Source organism: Ochotona curzoniae, unplaced genomic scaffold (genome assembly GCF_017591425.1).
Source record: "Ochotona curzoniae isolate NIBS_2020 unplaced genomic scaffold, NIBS_Ocur_1.0 scaffold_4683, whole genome shotgun sequence".
NCBI classification, from domain to species: domain Eukaryota; kingdom Metazoa; phylum Chordata; class Mammalia; order Lagomorpha; family Ochotonidae; genus Ochotona; species Ochotona curzoniae.
The window spans coordinates 33,141,222-33,162,749 of record NW_024467121.1 but is presented as its reverse complement, the minus strand read 5'-3'; the positions used below and the strand labels follow the sequence as shown (position 1 = coordinate 33,162,749).

At 36.4% G+C, this 21,528-nt stretch overlaps 1 protein-coding gene across 9 annotated transcripts in view; it reads left to right on the top strand.

The window, feature by feature from the left end:
* Positions 1–21,528, top strand: part of ZMYND11 (zinc finger MYND-type containing 11) — a 108,803-nt gene that overhangs the window by 66,510 nt on the left and 20,765 nt on the right. For 4 of the 9 annotated variants that reach the window (XM_040968153.1, XM_040968158.1, XM_040968154.1 and 1 more), the window contains one exon: positions 9,432–9,593. The exons of 2 other annotated variants lie outside the window; for them this stretch is intronic. In XM_040968153.1, the coding sequence (XP_040824087.1) occupies positions 9,432–9,593 (162 nt within the window). Of the gene's footprint in view, positions 1–6,829; positions 6,875–9,431; positions 9,594–21,528 lie in introns of all 9 variants that reach the window. 3 more of the 9 variants (XM_040968152.1, XM_040968157.1, XM_040968156.1) reach the window with 1 other exon arrangement.

The window sequence follows — 21,528 nt, the reverse complement described above, 5'->3', positions numbered from 1 at the left end:
TTTCATTTTCTTTATAGGTTTCTGATTTTTGTTTTCCTTCCTTATCAAGTTGGAGTTTCTTTGTTTAATAAGCAAGTAATGGGCTTATATGTTCCCCACTACATTAGACTGTATATTTCCCTTTTCTTTCTTTTTTAAGATTTGTTTTATTTATTTGAAAAGCAGAAAGAGAGAGAGATCTCCAACTTTCAGATTGACTCCCCTAAGGGTCGCAAACAGGTGGCACTGGGCCAGGCCACAGCCAGCAGTTTCATTTGTGTCTTCCACGTGAGTGCAGAAGCGCAAGAGGTGCTCAAATGCTTTTTTAAATCATGCTAGCAAGGAGCTGGATTAGAGGTGGAGCAACCAGGACATGAACTGGCACCTGTAGGCCACCATTAAAGGCATCAGCCTAAACTACCATGCCAAAATGCCATGATTATTCCTGGTCATAAATGTTTTATACCAAATATGTATGTGTACTCTAAGCAGAAGTCAGTGTCAAAATTTTGTAGTTTATAAAAATAAGTAAGCTTTTAAGATTAAAGGTATACATTCTTATATGTTACAATAAACAAGGATTCCCATTTCATCTGAAGCACTTAGTTTTCTGAGCTTGAGGAAGTTTCTTAACCTCTTTAGTAATCAGCTGTAAAACAGCATGTTAGTATCTAATTAGATTGTTCTGGGGTCATTTATGTAAAGATGTATGCCATGTACTTTGCAAACTTTGACCAATGAGAAATGTACACTTCATGGTGACCTGGTAAAGTGCATGTACTGAACAGTAGGATATTGTATATTTCAAACTCACAGGAGAATGACTTTTAAATGTTCTTACAAAGAAAACAAAAGTGTTTTAGTAACAGACATTTAATTAGTCTGAATTAATCATTTCAAATGTATACATGTAAACATCACATTGTATCTTATAAGTATGTTTAATTCTTTATTAATTAAAACTTTAAAATGATTGAAACAAGAAAATGCCTGTATATAGCATAGCAGAAATACAAATTTTCTTACTAACTGTGTTAACAATAATTCTTATGGCATTTTTTTTTTTTTTTACTTTTCAGCCTATGTCCTCAAACACGTTATTTGTAAAGACATTTTCCTTTAAAGCACTGGAACATTGTATAAAATAGTGGAGGCTAACTATATGTCTGTGTGATTGTCTTGATTAGTAAGTGATTGCTCTGCCACCTGGCTCCTCAGGGGCTGTCAGCAGAATACAGTTCCCAAGCCTTAGTGACAATCTAGATGGAGATAGAATTAACTAGGATGACTCTCGCATGGCACAGACCTGCTGCCCTGGCTCCCTTGGAGCATCTCTGTTAACTTTGGCCTGTGCATGCAGGCTACTGCGTATAACCAGATTCTAGCGACCTTGTTTAACCGTTCTCTAGCACATAATAGTGAAGTGCCTTAGCCTAATAAGGAACGTATACACTAATGGTGCCTAGTCACCTTATTAACCAGAGGTGTTTCTGGACTAGTGACCGTCCTGCATGCCGGCGTTGAGTGCCTAACCTCTCCTTTGTAGTTTTACCACCTTGTATATATTATGAATTACTTTAGTGCCTTAAAAATCTTGGGTTTTTAACTGAAAGATATGTTATTGTTCATCTGTTGCCTTTCCCACATAGTCAGGAAAGGAAAAATGCAAGTGTGTGTGAAAAGGAAGAGTGTAGAATCTTTTTAGTTGTTATAGTATTGTGTGTTTTTAATATGCTATCTTGCTATTTAAACATTTCAGAGTTACATAAATTTGTTATACTCAGTTTTTCCATTCTAGAAGTAGACAGTAAATCTCTTCCTTCTGTTTTCTCCCAAAATAGTAAGTATAGGCTCAAGGTAAAGGCATTGTATTGATAAATCCCACGTTACACTTCCTGAGATGCTTCGTATTCATAAGTTCCACAAATTGTATCTCCAGAGAAACTTTGTATTGGAAAAGAGACTGCAGTCTACTTGTCTTACTTTCTAGTTATGTTGAAAAAGAGAAGGTAGACAAGAATGTGGTTTAGGTTAAAAAGAGAGTTTTATGAAGATTTACTTATTTGAATGGCACAACTACAGAGAGGGAGAGGCAGAAGTGGACAGGCAGACACAGAGAGATCTTCTATCTTCTGGCTTATTCCCCAAATGCCCAGAGGAGCTCAGGCTGGGCCAGGCTAAGCCCTTGAGCCTATGTGGGTACAGGGACCCAGGAACTAGGGCCATCTTCTGATGCTTTCCCAGAACATAATCACAGAGCAGAGTTGGAAATAGAGCAGATGGGATTCGAACAGTGCCCATATGGAATGTTGGTGATACAGGCAGTGTTTTTACCTGGTATGCCACAGTGCCAGCCCTTTGGGATTCTATCTTAATTTCACCTCTGGTACTGTTTTTCCTCAATAAGTATTCTTGAAATAATCAAGAAATAAACATTTGGAATATTGTTTTTTATTAAGTATAGCTGTCTTATAATGAAATCCTAACTATAGTATGTCAGTGAAGAATTCTACATAAGGCAAAGGCATTCATTGCCCTGATAATGATATTCTTTCTATTGAACTTTAGTGATTTTAGGGGACTTTTCTTTTGTTTTTAAATCTGTTTGTTTACTTGAAAGGGAGCGTTACAAAGACAGGAGAGACAGAGAGCAAGTCCTCCTATGCATTGATTTATTCCTCAGAATGGCTACCACTACCAGAGCTGGGCAAGGCTGGAGCCAGGAGCTCCATCCAGGTCTCCTGTGTAGGTACAAGACCCAAGCACTTGGTATCTTCTGCTACTTTCCCAACCACTTCAGCAGGAAGCCGGATTGGAAGTGGAGCAGTTGGAACTTGAACTGGTGTCCATATGGCATTTCAGGAGGGAGCTTTACCTGCTACACCATAATGCTGGTGCTGGATTTTTTTTTGTAATGTTTGTTTATTTTAAGGAGAGGATGAAACAGAGCCCAGGAGCTGCCGTGGCCATGGCTGAGCCTGGCCAAAGCCAGGAGCCCAAATACTTGGGTCTGGTTCTACTGCTTTCCTCAGGCCATTATCCTGATGTCTGGATCTGAACACGGATCAGAGGTGGAGCAGTCAGGTCACAAGTTGACACCCATATGGGGTGCTAGCACTACAGGTGGCATTACCATTTTGGGCCCCAACTTTTAAACATTTTGTGTTGCTGATCTCAGCTATGATTTGTAGCCCCCTATCCAAGTGATGGTATATATGAAGGAGCTATGGCTAAATTAATTATGCAATAAATAAGCTTTTAAAAGATACATTCTTATTGAACTTTTTATGTATTTTTCACTTGAGAGACACAGAGATCATTCTTTTTCATTCTTCAGATACCTGCATGTTCTCAGGTTAAGCCAGGAAGCTTTGGGAGCTGGAAACTCACTTCAGGTCTCCTTGGGTATCAGGCACCCAACCGCTTGAGTCAGCTCTGCTGCTCCCCAGCGTGTGCATCCGTGGGAAGCCAGAGGGTGGGTGTTTGTCCGAAAGATGTCTGCATTCCATCGTCACTACACACCAAGGGCTCGTGTCTCAAGCTTCTTGCTGGTGGGAGCCCTGCGAGGCAGTGATGGAATCCCAAATAGTTGATTTCTATCACATCTCAGATTCAGGTTTTGTAATTTTTTTCCCCCTGGCTAATCATAGTCATTGCGAGAATTGGAAAACAAGCTAGAGAATGGGGTCTCTTGTCTTGTCTGAGAGTAATGTGACCTTCGATAGGAAATGCGGACATTCTCAACTGACATCGTAGTTGCCAGGCCAAGTACTTTCTTGGCATGTCAGTAATATTCATTCCTAGGACCCAAATAATTCATCTAACAATGGTTTAACAGCTTTTAAAATGACACTGGTAAAAGGTCATTTTACTGAGCACAGGGAGAAACTTCGTAATGTTTGACCATTCTGTGTTTTGTTATTTCGTGACTTTTGAGTTTTAAACAAGAAATGAGATATACTCTCAAAGTTCATACACCACATCATTATTTATTTGCTCTAAAGAAATATACATGGATAACTATACTTGATACATATTTCTTCACAGTACTTTTCCACCTTTATCCTCAGTGTTTGAGAGGTCTGTTTTGGGGCAGAATATTATCATTTACTAAATGGAGTTAGTTTGACGTTTAGTAGCTCACCTTGTAGTAAATAAAAGTTAATCTTTTTGAAAGTTAAGCTCTTAACTACTAAGATACTCACTAAAAATGGGAAGATCTTACCAAAGAATTTAATATGATATAGTAAAACAGGTAATATTCAGTTAGGATTATAATTCCACATAAAATATATCAATGTGTGTTTTGAAATGGAGGAGAGTACTATGATTTTTAAGGTAACTTTTCTAACATTTTTCACACTCCCCGGCACAAAATTACAGTATTACTTAGTTGCCAAATTTGGATTTGGAGCCCTATTTTTTTTTTTCATGATTAATCTTAGCACAAAAATGTCATAGCAGTTTGTAAAGCAGAGCTTATGTGTTTTCTTTTGCTGGTTTTCATTCAAGAGTAAGTGCAGACATGAACTCAAGGCTCTGCCTGTCGTGCTGCTTCAGCTGCATTCTGAGGTCTGTACTGCTACTGTTCAACAGCCCAAGAAGTAGGAAGGGGAAATGAAGGGCAGAATTCTGTGTCTTCGCTTTATGTCATTTATTGAAAGTTTGTGATACCTTTTAGAAAAGCATTATGAACAAAAATATGACTTTTTTTCTAAAAGAGATTAACATATTGTGGCTAAATAGTCCTGAATTCTTACAGAGATTTAAAATAGATACTTTCCTCACTGTCATTTCCAGTCAAAAAGAAGTTGTGGGTTACATTTCCGCTGAAATTATGCTAAGTTCACACCTTTTATAAAGATAAAATTTGAGTTTGTAGCCTTATCCTTCAAAAATCATACCATCAACTCTCATGGCAAGAAGTTAGTTCCTTCTTGAGAAAAGCATGGAGACAACCAACATTAAATTCCTGCCAAGCTTGGTTCTTCCAGACCTCCTCCATAAATGTTGTGTAGTAAAGTAACAGGATTTCAGGCTCACTTGTTTCTTTTTCATTTAAATCTTTAAGTCTTTGCCTTTTTCTTGTTGTATTTGTGGTTTTCAACTTAACCAGATGTTTAAAATACCTTAAGTGTAAAACTTGATGTACTTTGAATACTGTTGACTTTTATTAATGTAAAATGTATTTCATTCTATCTATGTCAGTGCCATAAAGAACCATTCATTCTTTCCAAATGTCCATTCTCTCAGTTACAAAAATGTAAAAAAAAAAAAAATCATTTACTTGCTGAGCAAAATATTAGTGTTTATTAATTAATTAGAGCCAGTTACATTAGAATTCTGTGTACATTTAAACTGTAGCCTTCTCGGTTCATAGATTATTCTTGCTTCAATAATTTCCGTTCACTTAATAGAATATATTTTGGTCGTAGTGTTCTGTCCTGCTGCCCTGCGCTTGTGTTTGATAGTGTGTGTGTATGTGAGTTCTCTCTCTTTTTTTTTTCTTTCTTCTGTGTAAATTCTGTTTCAGTGAGGCCATGTAGTGATATTGTAGAAAAGTAGGATAGCTAGAATTATGAAACATCTAAATTTATTCTGGTAATGATTAAATGAATTGTTAAAAGAATGAAATCAAACGTAGAAGTGTAGAGCATTAATTTTGCATTTTATTTACATTAAAATATGATATCATACTGGTAGTGTAACGTTTACCTCTCTCTTAAGTAGAAATAGAAAGTTACTTTAACAGTTAAAAATGCTGCTTTAGTTGTTGGTCAGGGGGATTACATTTGGAATACTTTATCCCGGCAGTCCTTCCCGGCACCCTTGCTGCTGCCTTGTACACCTTTTTTTTGTCTGCTTCAGTTCTACTTCTAAATTGGGATTAATATTATCATTATTGAAGTTTTTTTCTCCATACAGCTTACAGCGTTGTGAAGATCAGATGGGATGATGAATTTTAATGTGCCTGGAAAAATAGTACAGATAGTTATATAAGCATGTTACATCAGTTCCTGGTTGTTGTTTTTTTTTTTTTTCATTAAGCAGATAATCTCAATTATCACTAATATTTCTTGAGCAGTCATGTTGTGCCAGGTCCTCAGTTAGGTAGTATATACATATTCATTTGATTCTTATAAAATCCCTACAAACTAGGTACTGTCATTCTGTTCATTTTACAGATAGAAAGTGACACACAGAGAAGCTAAGCATTCTGCCCAAGATTACAGAGCCGTGAGTGCCGGAGCCAGGATTTGAACCGGTCTGGCTGCAGGGTCTTAACCAAATGCGCTATCGATGACAGAGGCTTAGATGAATAGACTGCTGCTAGATGGTGGAACTTTTTTTCCTACTAGATTGAGGACAGCCTTTATCAATTTTGTAATGTGGGGAGGTATTGTGTTCACCACACTTGCATTCATCAGTCCGAGTTTTAAAATATCCAGTGTGAACTAATTTCAGATCACTAAGACATATATTCATGGTATTGTGCATATTTATAATGACAACAATTTTATCTGTTAGTAAAATGTTTCACCACCGTCATCACAGGTTTCATGGATTTAAGTTCTGGGGAGAAATTCTCTCTATGTCTGTTTGTAGCTTTTGTGTTAGTGTGAAAAGCTTCCTCTGTAACTGGTAATAGCTCGAGTTTGCATGCTACTGTATTTTCATTAATGGTTAGCAAATTGATAGATTATCAGTTAATATCTTCAAAATAGTGTGAGTCATATAGCAAATGGTAACTGTTTGACCATATATGAAATCCCTTTAGCTCTGTATATTGCCTGATATTGAGCACAATTGCAGTAGAGAGACCAAGATGATTTTGTTTTTATTTTGAAAGGCCTACAGTACGCAGCCTTTCTCCAGGACAGCAACCCCAAACAAGGTGAACTCATTTTGCAATATGTTATTTTGCTTTAATTCTGCTGAATTTTGGGGCTTTTTTGTTTTGTTTTGTTTTATTCTTTAATATTAAATTTCTGTCTTACTTTAGGCTAGTTTAGTTAATTCTTGCTAGAATCGTTTGTTAAAACCATACTATCTTTACATTGCTTCTAGCTTTGAATTTTGTGCTAGTAGATTTGCTTTTTAAAGAGCTTTCTGATTTCGAAGTGGCATTTTACATACATAGTTAATCAGGCTGTGCTAGAGTAGGTGATTAGATTTGATAGAATCCAGTGTAAGTGCAAATTTAACTTATTAGCATAGGTATTAAATATTAGTAAAAAAAATCACCATATAACTTTTAAGTGTAGAGAATTGTTGGCAACTGATCACATAATAATATCCATTTATATCTCAGAAAATCATTATTGGATTCAGAGTGTAGTAACTTTTAACTTGAGTTTTGCGTGTTTTGTGTTTTCTGAATAGCTCTTGCCTTGAGTAAAAAAGTGAATAGCATTGTGTTTCCCAGCCCATACTTTTGTATCAGATAAAGGATATAGCTATATGCCATTATATAAACATATACCCCAATTTTTCTCTAGTTTTATAGCATTTGAATTCTAATTTTTTTTTACAGTTGCTTTGAAAAACTGGATTTAGAGTATAGACCATCAAAGGCAAATCCATTTTCATCTTCATTTCATGGGTGGATGGGGAAAGGGTAGGGGTTAATGTGGAAGAGGCTCGAGAGACGCTCTTGCTTCTCTGAATTAACTTACTATCATCACACATGTTTACTGTCACACGAAGAGGAATAAAAATGTCAAGTGCTTCAGATGGCATTTTTCTATTGCTTATGAGTCTAATATAAGCCACTAAAATACCTTAAGATGCTTCTAGATAGCTTTAAAATATTCATTCATTTTTTTTTTAAATGGGAAGAGTTCTATTCGTTAAATATGGAACTGGTAGTTTGCACTCATTGAAATGTAGTTTGTGTTGGAACAGCTAAAATGTAACGTGATCTGTCTTGAGCAGATGCCCCGTACACATGTATTATATCTGCATGGTGCCACTGTGCTAGAATTCTTGGAGATTTTTTCCCTCTGCCTAATCAGAATTTTGCGTAAAGGCATTATGTGATGATGATAGTCTAAATGCAATTATTCCACCAAAATGAGATAGCAGACTATTTAGATCTACAATCATTAACTAAAAATAGTCATATTTTTCTTCTATAACTTTGGTCAGTGAAGACCACCAATTTCTTAAATAAAAAGCAAGTCAGAAGGCTTATATTTTTGCAGGATTGACTACTGTACTTTGCTCATGACTGTGGATGTGTGTTGCAAGAAATGAATTTTTTTCTGTTATTAGTGAAACCCCTCCATATCCAAGGAGTTAATAGTGGCACTCAAATATGATCAAGCAATATATTTAAACCTTGTTTCTAAAAAAGTGATTAATTACTCAAGTGAATGTTATTTAAAACTCCATTCATTGGGAAAATATTTTCCTTAGAGAAAAAAACTTAAAAATGTCTCAACTCTTGAAACAGAGTAAAAAGAAAAGTGATAAAACTCAGAACCTCCCAAAGGAAGACAAGTTCTAAAATGCAGGGTCTCACAGATCCCCTACCACCTACGGGTTTTCTCTTTGTTATTTGGTTAGCATATCTACAAAAAATGTTGAGAATCAGTTCGTCACTCATCATGTAACTGCTTTAATAAAAACTGAGTGATGTTTCTCAAGAGTTAATTCTAAACCAAGAGAACTTCTAACAGTCTTCTTGTTTGTGTGTTTTTGGTATAGACTGTACACAAATGTGTTACAGCTAAGAACATGTGAGGAACCCCTGTGTACCTGTAGTCATGTTCTTTTTATTTCTAGAAATAGCTACAATTAGGATATAAGCCTGCTTCCCTTCCCCCAACCTCCCATGGTTATCCCCTTCGAACGATGTCATTGAAACTTTAGTTTCACATTTTCAATTTTTTTTTCCAAATTAAAAAGACTAAATATTTGCTGTATCAGAACATGGACATTTTTGATTAATAGTTGTTTTCAGTGAAGCGTCCAGTACCATGGTAGAGAAGGTAAATAGTGAGCATTATTACCAATGCTCTCATAGTGTGCCACGTACCGGAAGTATTAAAAAAGAAAAAAAAAAGAAAAGGTTTAGGAAATATTTGTTTACATCAAATGTTAAGCATAGCTTGGTTCGGGGTACTAAATTTACTGAAAAAATATTTCTTAGATTATATTCTTAAAAGTGAAAGATAATATTAGTACTGGGGTCGGCCTTGGACTTAACTTCATTTTGGATTGGTTTGCTATCAGATCACCTTAAGATTTTCTGAATTAAAACTGTTTAGGCAAGAATTTCAGCTATAAAGCAGTACCTTTCTAGTTGTTTTCCCTCTTGTTTCTAACACAGGAAATGTATAAAATTGTTTATAATGCATAACTTCTGATGGAGTCTAGTTTCAATTTTGTTCTTAGTCATTGCAGATATTGACAAAATGTCATACGAAATTATTTTGTATTTTTTGTAGGACTGGGAAACAGAAAATCATGACTGGTATTGTTTTGAATGCCATTTGCCTGGAGAGGTGTTGATATGTGACCTGTGTTTTCGTGTGTATCATTCCAAGTGTTTGTCTGATGAGTTCAGGCTTAGAGACAGCAGTAGTCACTGGCAGTGCCCAGTTTGCAGGGTGAGTACCTACGAGCTTTCATGTGCTGGTCAGAGGGGTCGGACTTCACAAATAGCCTCACAGATACCCCAGGTGTTCTTGGCAGGTGAATGGATAAAGTCTGGAGGGTGGGGGTTATCTGCTGAAATGGTGAATGAACACAGAGCACTCCTAAATGGCTATCACAGAACACATTCTGCATTTCAGTGTGTGCATTTTAGAAGTTTCAATTGCTTAAAAATATATTCTGTAGCCATTCTTAACACCTGCTTGTGGAATGTGTGACTACCTTAACAGATAGCCTCTGGAAATCTAAGCTATATACCATATGTACCATACCAAGATTTGTTTAATAAGTACCTTATAATAAACTGTGCAATTTATGCCATTCAAAAACCATGTTAGTAAAAGGCACATTGTTGAAACATTTTTATATCTATTTACAACTTTATATCCATGGAATGTAGCCTTTATTTTTGTCCTATCTTGAGTTAGTTTATTACTTGGTTATATTTTATTTGGAGGGTGGAGGGAGGGGGCAGTTGTGTGTAAATAATTCTAATTACATTATTTAAAGCAAAATGAATTTTTCTAGGAGATAAAACAGCTGCTTTATACAGTTTTTTTTTTTAATTCATTTCCTCCACTGAAGAATATACTTGCTGTGATTGTCGGACGCAGAATGTGGTGTGTCTGTATATGAGTGATTTATAATGACTAAACACTACGTTGAATATGGCACTGATAACAAAAAGTAAGGAATTATTTGATTGCAGCCTCTATTTTTTTTATTTGATATTATAAACTCTCCTTCTTTGGATTCAAGCTAGTTCAGTTTTTAAAAATTGTTTACGGGCCTTGAACAGTTTAAATCATCATTTCTTCTTCCAGAAGAAAAGCTTTACATTCATATTTTTTTCCTCTGTGGGATCAAAACCTTTCTGCTTCTGTGATGAGCAAAACACAGGGTACATTGTATCACCCGAGTCCACTTAATCTCTTCAGCATTATTGTACGTAGTTAATAGAGGGCAGACAGTTGGGATAGCATTTAAAAATGCTTAATGGTTATATCGGTCAAATGCATAAAAGTCGGGTCAGCAGTGATAAAATCCCCATGTTTGAGGACATCAACATGAAGTCCAGAGTGGTCAGCCCCTCAGTGTGGCTTAGCGTTGATGACCGCAAGCTAACACGCTGCCGTAGGATTCATATCTTATTCTCTTGAGGATCTGGATTGTGTGTTTTTGCAGCAAACACATATCTCTTTTCTGTTAAAATTTACATTAAGAGAAATTAGAAGTTAATGAGATCTTAAGCACAAGAGTACTATACTATTTGTGGAAATGTGAAAGAAAGAAAAAAAACAGCATTATTTGGGATTTGTAGCCACAGGTCATTGAAGATGAGTTAAAATTAATTGTAGGCATTTTATATTTTTTTATATCAAGAGTGGAAATTGAACACTTAGCCTTTAGCAAAAATGTCCAATACTTTTTTATAAGAATATGCTATCAAGTTGTCTGATTCTGTTTTTTTCTATTCTCTTTACTGATTCAATGAATTTAAAAATATATTTTTCAATCTGCCTGATTGACCAGGAACATGTTCACACTATTCTGCTTTCCAATTTACTTGACTTTCTTTATACTTTGTTCATCTGGATTTTTAAATATAGACTTCTGCTTATTTCAGTAATGCTGTAAGTCATTATTAAATCCAAAATGGTGCATTTGACTTGTAGTTTGTGAACTGCTTTGGGGTAAGGCCCACAAAATCTGTTTTAAGTACAGGAGCTTTTATCTTATGGTTAAAAACTTAAAGTGGCAAAGTGTTAGCTGTTTTTAATGCTCTGAGAATCAGAATGACTGACCAGGTGCAAGAATTCTTGAATAAGAGAGTTCAGATTCTGAATCTGTTTTTCCAAGCTAAAACACTTTGATTCTAAGTCAGAATAATCCTCCACTCTCTTAACAACTCATGTTCGCAGATTAGCTGACGTATACCAACAGAGGTAAAGTGCCAAACCCGAGTTTTACTAGCGGTGAAAGTAGTAAAAGAAGGTCCGTCAGTACCACTTCTGCCCTCTCCTGCTATGCTGTAGTGCCCAGAGGACTCCATTCTTACATGATTTCTGTCCAAGCGTCATTCAAACAGTTTCTGAGAATGAATTATCTTCTCAGCTAGTTACCAGATTTAATTCTGCTCACAAGCCTTCAATTAATGTATCTGATTATTTGTCAAATATACTATATCATAAGATAATACAAATAAATAAAATTCTAAAATTTTATTTAGAATAAAATTCTAAAAATTCTATTAGAATAAAATTCTAATTAGAATAAAATTCTATTTAGAATAAAATTCTAAAAATTTTATTTAGAATAAAATTCTAAAATTTTATTTATTTTACTATTTTACTGGAGCACTAACAGGCATTTTTCTAATTAAATAAATGTTTGCCAGTTTTTATAACCTCAAGAATGTTGTATTATTACAACTCATTTACTGATATACAGACTAATAAAAAATGAGAATTTCTGCTTCCTAATAAAAGGAGTCTTTGAACTCGGGATATCTCTTTGGAATGTCTGCTTTTTTTAAAAAAATATAAACTTTTACTTTAAGGACACAGTAGATTGTTATTGAAAATAGCCAGCAAGTATCTTATTAGACTTTTCTTTAAAAAATGTTAACTATTGTTCAGTTTCTACTGGTATAATTACTGAGAGGTGCCTTAAAATTGTTTTTAAAATTTCTCCTAAGACAATGAAACAATTTAGAAAAATGTAAGAAAAACCAACTTCCCAGAAATCCTACTCATTGTCAGTAAATACAAACATCTCCCTTTGAATGTGTGTGTGTGTGTGTGTGTGTGTTTGTGTGTGTGTGTGTGTGTGTGTGTGTGTGTGTGTTTATGTCTATGTCTGTAAAACTTCACACACATTATTGGTTATAGCTAGTTTGCTTTGGCTTAACAAATGTCCCAGACTTCTTATTTTGTATGTGTTGTAACTTAGCGGCCTGAGCCATGATAGAATCACATGGCCATTAATGCACTTACATCGTGTCTACCAAAAATCTGGCAGTAACATTTCTATCCATATGTCAGAAACCCCCCTCCGCCTGTAGCAAGTGAGGAAGACTCTTACCGTTAGGTCTGCCTGATGTTTAAGTTTACATTTTGTTTCTTTTATTTGATGTTTATTTTTCTGAAATAGGCATGGATTTTCTGAGGGAAAAAAATACCCTTTTGAAAAAATGCTTAGAAGATTTTATTCGTACAAAGGAATGATTTTTTTTTAAAGATTTATTTTTATTATTTTTTCATTGGAAAGGCGGATATACAGAGAGGAGAGACAGAGAGGAAGATCTTCCGTCCAATGATTCACTCCCCAAGTGAGCGCAACGGGCCGATACTATGCCGATCCGAAGCCAGGAGACTCTTTCAGGTCTCCCACGCGGGTGCAGGTTCCCAAAGCTTTGGGCCGTCCTCGACTGCTTTCCCAGGCCACAGGCAGGGAGCTGGAAGGGAAGCGGGGCTGCCAGGATTAGAACCGGCACCCATATGGGATCCCGGGCGTGCAAGGCGAGGACTTTAACCACTTGCGCCACCGCGCCGGGCCCAAAGGAATGATTTTTAAAAGAGTCTGTTTTTTTTTTTTTTTTTTTTTTTACCAAAAAAACTAATTTATATACATCTGTGTAATTGTTTGATCATCTTTTGTGGAGTAAGTTTACTTGAAGTTGAATGCTTCAATTTAAAGCATAGTAATAGCAATTTTGATTTTTTTTTTTATAAAAGCCATGAAGTGGCATTTAGAAGATTACACCCCCTTTGCCAGGCCTGTGAAATATATTTCATTGCTAAATTGATAGGATGAAAACAGAAGTTTCATTTTACTTTTGCTTCAAATATCCAGTTTCCAGATAACAGTCATTTTGTGTGATATGCTGGTTAGGGGCAAGCCTCTGCATGCACATATATGCACATATATGCCTTGTGTATGCACACATACACGGAATTGTATGAGCTCCCATGTGCACTGCGCACTGACTGGTCTAAACCCTGACAGTAACAATGTGTTTGAATGATAGCTTAAAAAATGTAGTACAAAATTACAGCCAAGTGGTGTGTCATAAAGACACCCCGGGACCTCATGCTGGGCTGGCATTGCATTGGTTTTTAGTGCCGTGTGATCCAGGAGTCTTTCCTTTAGTGTTGAAGTGGTTTGTGTGCGTTGTCAGCTACCAGACACTTCCCGATGTGTCTGTTGAGTCCTGGATGTAGCTTGTGCATCCAGGAACTGAATTTCAGTGTGCCGTGTATGTGCAGCTCATAGCTACCATACGAATGCATTTCAGATCACTCACGTTCCAAATGTTTATGCTACTGCCCGATAAGCATCCTTTGCTGCATCCTTTGCTACAAAATGTGGACCTTGTTGCACTTGTCTCCCAGTTAAGCCATAGTTGTATTTTTCGAGAATTCTCAAACAGTTGCTTCCTCAAGGCTTCATCTCCCTAGGGTACACAAACAGATTGTGTAGCAAACACTGGCCTACACGGACTTGTGTTTGTGATATCTATATTACCTCATAAACATGTTAATTCGAGGAGGCGAGCTATCTAGCAAAGCAAGGAAAGACTGACAAACAAAATAAGTGGTGATTTCCAGATTAGCAGTTCAGAGACATCGTTTGAAAGTTGGTCCCTGTTTCCTCCAATATCATTTAACAGGCACATGTTCCCCACATAAATGTCATTTTCATAATTTAGAGACGTTGCACATGTTATTCTTCCCATTTAAAATCAAATAAATACAGGTTCTGTATTTCGTAAGTTTTACATGTGTCATTAGAAAGTCAAATCTATGGCTACTAAACAATGTAATGTGTACTCTACCGTGTGTTTGACACTGAATGAGTCTCATATAAACAGAGTGGATGGGAAAGTTGCATGATACACTTGGTTTCCACGCATTTGAGCATCTAGGATAAACACTGACCTCGCAGTAGTTTTATTTTAGAGTTTTGTCATTTTACAGTGTAAACGTTTTACATTGCTAGTCTTTAAATCATACAGCTAACTTTGGTTCAATTTACATGCCACTTATGAAAAACTTACTGTGACTTTTAAATGCAAAGATCAGTCTAAGTCACATAAGAAACGCTAACATATTCAAAAGTAATGAATGAGAATATATATATATATTCAATATGTCTTGTTCTTTTTTAGATGAACTTTTTTATTTGAAAGGTGGAATTCAAGAACATGAAGTGTTAGTAGCTATCGTGATTCTTTTATAAGGATGCTTATAACTTCATCTAGATAGACAGGAAGTTCATCAGTGTTTCCAACACTGAGGAATTGAAACTATGGAGTAAGTACAGTTACCTACTGTTGTCTCTGTAATGCAAAATGCGCAGGGTAGAGGTTTGAGAGAATTAAGAAATGGACAGGAAGTACATTTTATTGGCTGCATGCCCCATAAGGAAAGAACTGCTGGTATACATGCCCTTGTCACTAAAATGATTCTGTAAGTTATTTTTTGAAAGAAATGGAATTTCCACTGAGAAATATGTTCTTTCTCTGCCCTTTTTAAAAGACTTGCTTATTTTTATTGGAAAGGCAGATTTACAGTGGGAAGGAGAGAAAGATATTCCATCTGCTGGTTCACTCCCTGAGTGGCCACAATGGCCAGAATTGAGCTGATCTGAATCCAGGAGCCAGGAGCTTCTTCCCAATCTCTCACGTGGGTGCAGGGTCCCAAGAGTTGAGACCATCCTCCGCTGCTTTCCCAGGCCACATGATGGGAACAGGATGTGAGGTGGAGCAGTCAAGACAAAAACCGGTGCCCATATGGGGTGCCCAAACCGAGTGTGTCCAAGGTGAGGTTTTTGGCCACTGAGTCATGACGCTGGGCCCTGCCTTTTCAATCTTGTTCTTTTCTTAAAGAGTTACATTGTATAAGAGAGGGAAAGAGCTTTAGAAACAATTCTTGTGCTCCATAACATTTTTGCTGACTTCCTCTCTTCTATTCCTGAATCAAATAGCAAGCCACAGAGGGGCCTGAAGTTACCTCCCAAAGTGCATTAATGCTGAACATACCTCATGTCTTTAGCTAATAATATTTTGGCAGTTTCTTTGTGAATCTGTTACTGAATTTTTTTTCTTTCTTTTTTTATTGTTATTAACATTGTATTATGTGATACAATTTTATAGGCACTGGGAATTCCCCCCACCCCTCTATTACATGTTTTTATAATTGTAGTAGTCTTGTTTGGGGCTGTTAATTTACTTTGGAAAATGTTTTAAAAGCTGTTCACCAATTCTAGACTGTTTGCTGCAGAGCTGTTTGTTTCGTCTGATTTCTTGAGCTCAGTCAGTACTTAGCATCGTTCAAGATAACAGAGTTGATTGTTACAAAGAAACACAGATGCAGCTGTAATTGCATTCAGTGTTGTCTTTGTAAATCTGGCTGTGTTTTTGAAACGCTGCATGAATAGTTTTGCTGGATTAACGTTTTTGACCAGAGGTGGCAAGTGAGTAGTCCAGTCTTCCAACATACAGCAAGAACCCACCTTTAGGTAGTCTTACTTGTTATTACTTGTTATTCTGAGTCGCAACAATGACTTGCAAGAAAGCACATCTGTGACAGTTTAGAGGGCTTTTTTTTTTTTAAACGGAAACTCTTCTAAATTAAGGGTTTTTTTTTTCCAGTTTTCACCATATGATTTTATAGGTGTAGCAGCTCACCCTTCTCCCTCCCCTTCCTCTCTCCTCTTTTTCCCCTCCCGGCATTTTCCCCTGTATTATCACAGTAGTGTCATACATAATAAAAAGTTTTACCTTTCTGCTATTTACGTGTATCATGGCATGGTTGGTATAGATAAAAGCAGGGAATCTAGTGTTGTTAAAGTTTTTATTTAAGTTTGAAAAGAAAAATTGCCAGCAACCGGAGTTCAGGGAACAATTGCTGGCCAACGTGCAGGACTGCGAAGGCCATTTGCCGTGCTGTTAATGCCAGAAATAGGCGTGATGCACAGCTCTTCTGGTCTTGTAAATAAGATTTGATTTCTTTTTGTTACCAGAGTGCAAAAGAGTGAATAGAAGTATGTTTTTAGGACAGAGTTCTGGAGAGTGATGTGAATTGCTGGACTACTGTAAGTTCTTTGGTTTCAAGGGAGAAGTAATAGGATTAATTAGGCCATTTGTCTCTTCCATCAGACCTCTATTTTTAAAGTTTTAGTTATTGGCACTTGGTAAAAATGATTCTTTGCGACTCCATTGTTACAGACACATCTCAAAGATACTTCACAGTTCTTACAATCCATAGCAACCTAATGCAGTTTTGCACATAAAATTTCCATCAGTTTATGGTCTGTGATGGCAGTTCTAGAGATCTTAGACCTTCTTTTAGCCTAAAATGATACGGTAAACTTATATTCACATCAGTATTTTCTCCGGATAAGATTCAGAAGCCGCTTGTACCAGAACAGCTAGAATGCTTTCCTGCCCCCCCCCGCCTGCCCCAAATGAAACGTCCAACGTCCTTCCCCAAACAGTCTTGGATCAGGCTGAAGAATCTGCATTTCCAATAAGTACCACAGATGATTATTTGTTCCTTTTTAAATGAGTTGTTGGTGCTACTGTTCTGGATTGTTGGAAGTCAACAGCTACTGGTATTTAGTTAGCTGGCAATGAATTGATTCACACATCTAAAGTAAACTATACACACACACACACTTATATATATATATTGCTTGCAGTATGCTAACACATACTTGTGAATTAATTTCTGATATTAGAAGTAACTGCTTTTTTAAAAAATTCAAGTACATGAAATAGTTTTTCTAGTAGGCAGTGAAGCTAGTTAGTAATAAATGCTGCCTGTCCAATTCAACTAATATTGATCAAACATTTGTCATGAGCTGTATGGGGCCCTCCTTTGATAATGCTTAGTCTAGTCCAGAGCGTAACCTGTGGTTTTGTACTGCCTTTGAGCTAATAACGGGTTTATGTTTTTAAAATGTTGAAGAAAACTAAGAGGATAATATTTTGTAACATGTGGAAATAATTTTTAAAAATTAGATTTCAGTATCCTACAGTTGTATTGGAACGTATATTAATGTGATGTGTATTTACAGTTAATTTCTTACTGTAACAGCAAGGGTAAGCAGTTGAGACAGACAAAAGTTGTAAAGCTTAAAATATTCACTGCCTGGTCTGTTATAGGAAAATCTTTTGATATCTTGTCTAGTCCGTTGTGCATAGAGCATTCTGTATATTTGAAATCCTGAAACAAATTTTGAAGCCCTTGATCAGCCCCAGTTGAGGGAATTGGATGAATTGAACTGCATCAATACAAACATATTAAATGATAAAAGATATCTAGATTACTGATTTTGAGCATCATTAAAACACTCGTACTGAAATGATAGAGACATTATTCTCTGCTAAAATATGTTTCTGTAGCTGAAAAATTGGATCTCTAGAAAGAATTGAAGATTCAGGCCAGCATTTAGTCCTGAATATTCTTTCGAATAGTCTTCCTAAATGTTCGCTAACCTTATTGTTATAAACAAAATGATATTTATATTAGAAGCTACTCCTTTAATTCCTGTTAGTTGCAGCACCTTTTTCTCAAACCATTTTAAACATCTCAGTTTGGCTGACAGGCACTAGCTGATACTTGGCTGTGAAAGCCAATCTCCCCAGTTTAAGAATTTCCCAGAAATCTTAGGGCACAGCCCAGTGACAGAAGGTGAATCTTTGATTTCTTTTCTGAAATGCTAAGTTGAAATTAGAACTATGAAAGCATAAGAAAATAAACCAAAATTTTTTGACTTGAAAACATCTCACAGCAAATGCCTGTTCTTACAAATTATTGGGAAAGATTTGGCTTCTGTTAAGGGTCCTCTTGTCTTTGCCACATCTCACCAGGAAAACTCCTGAGCCTGTGCACCTGAGAAGCGGAATCTCTCAGCCACTGTAGCCCTGCCTTGAGTAGTGTGAGATCCCGGGGCGCCATGCCATAACCAAGCAATGTGTGAGCAAGCATGTCAGTTCAGAACCGCTCCATAAGGTCTGGAGTAGTCTCTGAAAAGATACATTTTTGCCTTTAGAAGCAAAGGCATGTGGGAGCTTTCAGCAAAAATATTCTTTGTGAAGCTTTTATTCCATCCTTTTATATAGCGAAAATCATTGTTGTTTCTCACTTTAGAGGCTGCAAAAAGCTCACAAACACAATACAACCACCACAGCAAGTTTGGCTTATGTAGTATTCCTTTATGCATGAGTAAGTAGAATGAGACCATGCTGGATCTGCTAAGGATTTCTTATAAATGCATATTACCTGCAAGATAACTTGAAAAGAGAACTTTTAAAGATATGTAACTTTATACTTCGAATGTGGCAGCAAAGTTTAATATTTGAACTGCTATAGCAATGTGTGTCTTCACTTATTTAGTTAAACAGTATATTTTATCAACTTGATCTAGTGGTTCTCAGGTCTGCATGATAGATAGATGGATGGGTAGATAGATAGATAGATAGATAGATCCATCCATGTGTGATATATACTATACATAATCATACACATATACACACACCATGAATGCATCAGCTCCAACCCTAAGCCAATGGTATCTGAATCTCTGGAATTGGCATTTAGAGCTTGGTGGGTTTTTTACTTTAAGGTAGAATATAGTTTTTGGTGGTGTACCCAAGTATTCAGTGTACCATCTGAGAAATAGACAAAGTCATATACCAGTGTAATCCAAATCCCATTGAGCCATAGGAGGTTCAACACTATTGTCTCTGGAATAAAACCAACTATCGGGCTCTTCTCCCCAGACCACAGTTGTTCAGCTCATTCTCCATCATAGATAACTTTTGCCTGTTCTAGGACTTTATATTAATAAACTCTAGTGCTTTTTGAAGGTTCCCCAAATGGTTGTAATATGATAAACAATCATGCATGAGCTATCAGCCTGAAGAGCACTTTGTTAAATAAGGGCAGGATTTTCCTGGAGTACTATAGGAGGGTGATATATTAAAGCATTCTGGGTAGTTTTCATCAAACAGAACTGAGACAGATAGGAAGAGTTCTTACCCAGCCTGCTCTATTTCCTTTCACACTTTGCTGAGAATTCATGTTTCTAAGTTCAAATCTCTACTTTTACTGGCACTTTGAAAAGAGATAATTCTAGCCACTTACCTCTAAGCAAATTTGAACAGCATATAAAATCAGGTTTTCATCCTCTGTTAAACTGTCTGGTTATGTGAAATGAGTACCCTTAATGTGATCTGTGTCCAGTCACCCCAGAGACAAACATGGCTAACACTAAATTAGCTGTTCATTTTAAAAAGTTTGGAGGTAAAACCAGTTCATGAGAGTGTATAGTAGCCACAGTTTTATAGATTCTATATTCAAAAATGGTAGGAATTAATTGCATGAGCAAGTTAATATGCAGGCTGCCTAAATTTAACCATGATAAAGTACAAGTTTCCACAATCGCTTCAGAGAGTTTAAATATTTGTTGTTGTTTCAAAGAAGGAACCATGTGGTTAACATATTTTAACCATAGTAATGCTAAGTCTGATTCTAGCAATGCATTATTTTGCCCATAGAGAAGCACTGGGTGGTTTTATTTCCTAAGGCTGTAAAAATAGGAGAACTCAGATTCAAGCTAACAGAGTGAAGTACTTCTGAGGTTTGTGTTTAGAGCACACGGAGGAAAATATACCTAGTAATATGTGTATTCCACAGCAACCTTGGAAGAAGAGCAGAGGGGTTTTGTCCTGGACATGGTGAGGCCAGCCAGTAGTTCTCAAACATGTTCTCACTTGTAGCTAGTCTGACAGTCTGGTGATTAGCCTTCTAATTGATCAGCTTAATCTTGAATTGTTCAAAGGAAGATTTAGAGAGCAGGGTTTTTCCACCCTGCTCAGTTGCCAGAAAGACTTGGGAAAATATTTAGTGAACTTGCAGTCCTGTGTAAGGTGTGTATTTCCTCTAAATAATGCGTTACCTCTTGAAAGAAAGACTGCTATTATATCTGAATTTGCACAAATTCATAATTTAGTGAGACTTACAGTGAAATCAGTACACGTGAATGTTTTAGAGGTAGGGTGGCAGCAGGTCACATGGCTGGAAGGGTTTATTTTTATTCTCCCATGTTTTAAAAAGGAAGGTAGACTTTCCAGGTGCTGAGAGGAAAGCAGCCATCTCCGACCTTCTTTGCCCTGTTTGCTGTGTCTGACAGTGCACTGAAGGGTGTCTGTCCACTAGTAAGAACATTTATCCCTAAGCTTTGATAGCAGACGGTGTTTCAAGCCCACCAAGGCCCTCTGCTACTGAGCATTCGTCTGTCGTAAGCTAGCACACATGAGTGACCAGCTAATAATTCTTAAATGTATGACAGTCACTGGGGTATCTGGCTAAATACGAGAGCAATTTAGTGCTTTCAAAATAACAGAAATGATTAAAGACACGAGATAACACATATGGCAATTAGCTCAATTTAAGGAACCTATAATGTATACCTATTTGAAATCATATATTGTGCATTGTAAGTTTGTAAAATTTTGTTTTGCACATAAAATTTTTTTATTTAAAAAAGAATTGCTAATCCAGGCCATTGCAAAAACACTGGAGTTCAGTGTTTGTTTTAAAGCTGTTTTTGTGCTTGTGACTAAATACTGTGTATCTATGCTATTTCATTTTTCTCTTAATGTGCCTATGCTGTTATTATTTTGAAATTCAGTTCATTTCTTCCTGTTTGTTTAAAGAAGAGAGAACTTATCCTCCCCGAAGAGTATAACCCCTGGATTCAGGAAATTTTATTGTTTCCAACCTCATCTCTGTTTATAATTCATTCTTGGATTGGTAGCATAACAGTCTAAATAATTAAAAAGTTAATGAAAAAATAGCTCAGAAACTCTAGAAATTT